The sequence below is a fragment of the Nannospalax galili genome, unplaced genomic scaffold (genome assembly GCF_000622305.1).
Source record: "Nannospalax galili isolate Female #2095 unplaced genomic scaffold, S.galili_v1.0 scaffold1011, whole genome shotgun sequence".
NCBI lineage: Eukaryota > Metazoa > Chordata > Mammalia > Rodentia > Spalacidae > Nannospalax > Nannospalax galili.
In genome coordinates, this window is record NW_008329036.1 from 9,583 (window position 1) to 11,025 (window position 1,443).

A 1,443-nucleotide genomic window follows, 5' to 3' on the forward strand; every position below is an offset into this window, starting at 1 on the left:
GTAAATTAAAAAGTGTCTGGAGAGATGGTTCAGTGGTTAAGAACACTGGTTGTTCTTGCAGAAGACCCAGGTTTGAATCCCAGAGCCCACATGGCAGCTAACAACTGTTGGTAACTCCAGTTCAGGGGATCCAACAGCCTCTTCTGTCCTCTGCAGGCATTGCACTACATGGGAGCACTAACCTACATGCAGGCAACACACGCATACACATAAAATAAAAGTAATAACAAATATTTTTAAAAAGTGTAACAAGTAGGGTAGATATGAATCTGACTATATCCAGAATCACCTTCAAATTCAATTATGTGCATTCAAAGAGAGAAACAAGAGGGAGGGTGAGAGTACAGAAGAGGAAGAGCAAGATGGAGGTAAGGAAGGAGTAAGAGAAGAGAGAGAGAGGGCAGACAGAGAGAGAGAGAGAGAGAGAGAGAGAGATCAGAATGGAATAAAAACAAGACCAACAAGATATGTCAGACACATTGTTTTAAAAGCAAATAGATGAATAAAGACGTACCTTTCATCCAAAGCAACGATAGGAGGCTATAGTAGTTACCAACAGAGCAGAATTCAGAAAAAGAACTGATCAGAGATAAATAAGAGCACTACAAACCATGAGCAGAACAAATTCCCTGAGAAACATCCACAGAACTGAAACATCCACAACATGCTGGCAAAACTTTCAGGAGATCAAAACAAGGAGGTGAATCCACGATTGTACCTGGAAAGTGTATTTCTCTTTCAGAAGAAGACAGTGAGGACAGAACTGAACTCAACACCATCAGTAACTGCACATTACATTGTGTATCTGCATGCTTTCTTACTTTGGGGTGCTTAGGATGTAGAATGATTCTTCTAAGTTAATTTTGTTTACCTTTGACTACATTTTTCAATAATGATTTGGGAAGTAAAATGATAATGTTAACATTTGACTCCATTAACAGAACCTACATGCAGGCAACACACGCATACACATAAAATAAAAATAATAACAAATATTTTTAAAAAGTGTAACAAGTAGGGTAGATATTAATCTGACTATATCCAGAATCACCTTCAAATTCAATGACGTGCATTCAAAGAGAGAGAAACAAGAGGGAGGGTGAGGGTACAGAAGAGGAAGAGCAAGAGAGAGGTAAGGAAGGAGTAAGAGAAGAGAGAGAAGACAGAGAGAGAGAGAGATCAGAATGAAACAAAAACAAGACCAACAAGACATGTCAGACACATTGTTTTAAAAGCAAATAGATGAATAAAGATGTACTACCTCTCATCCATAACTGCATATTACATTGTGTATCTGCATGCTTTCTTCCTTTGGGGTGCTTAGGATGCAGAATGATTCTTCTAACTTAATTTTGTTTACCTTTGAGTACATTTTTGATAATGATTTGGGAAGTAAAATGATAATGTTAACATTTGACTCCATTAACAGAAGAATTAGTTGGT

The 1,443-nt window shown here is 37.6% G+C and overlaps 1 gene segment (V, D, J or C); it reads left to right on the plus strand.

The window, feature by feature from the left end:
* The first annotated feature begins 362 nt into the window (after positions 1-362).
* LOC103731901 overlaps positions 363-1,443 on the plus strand; it is a 3,492-nt gene continuing 2,411 nt past the window's right edge. The window contains 1 exon segment of the V gene segment in view: positions 363-368. Coding sequence covers positions 363-368 — 6 coding nt within the window.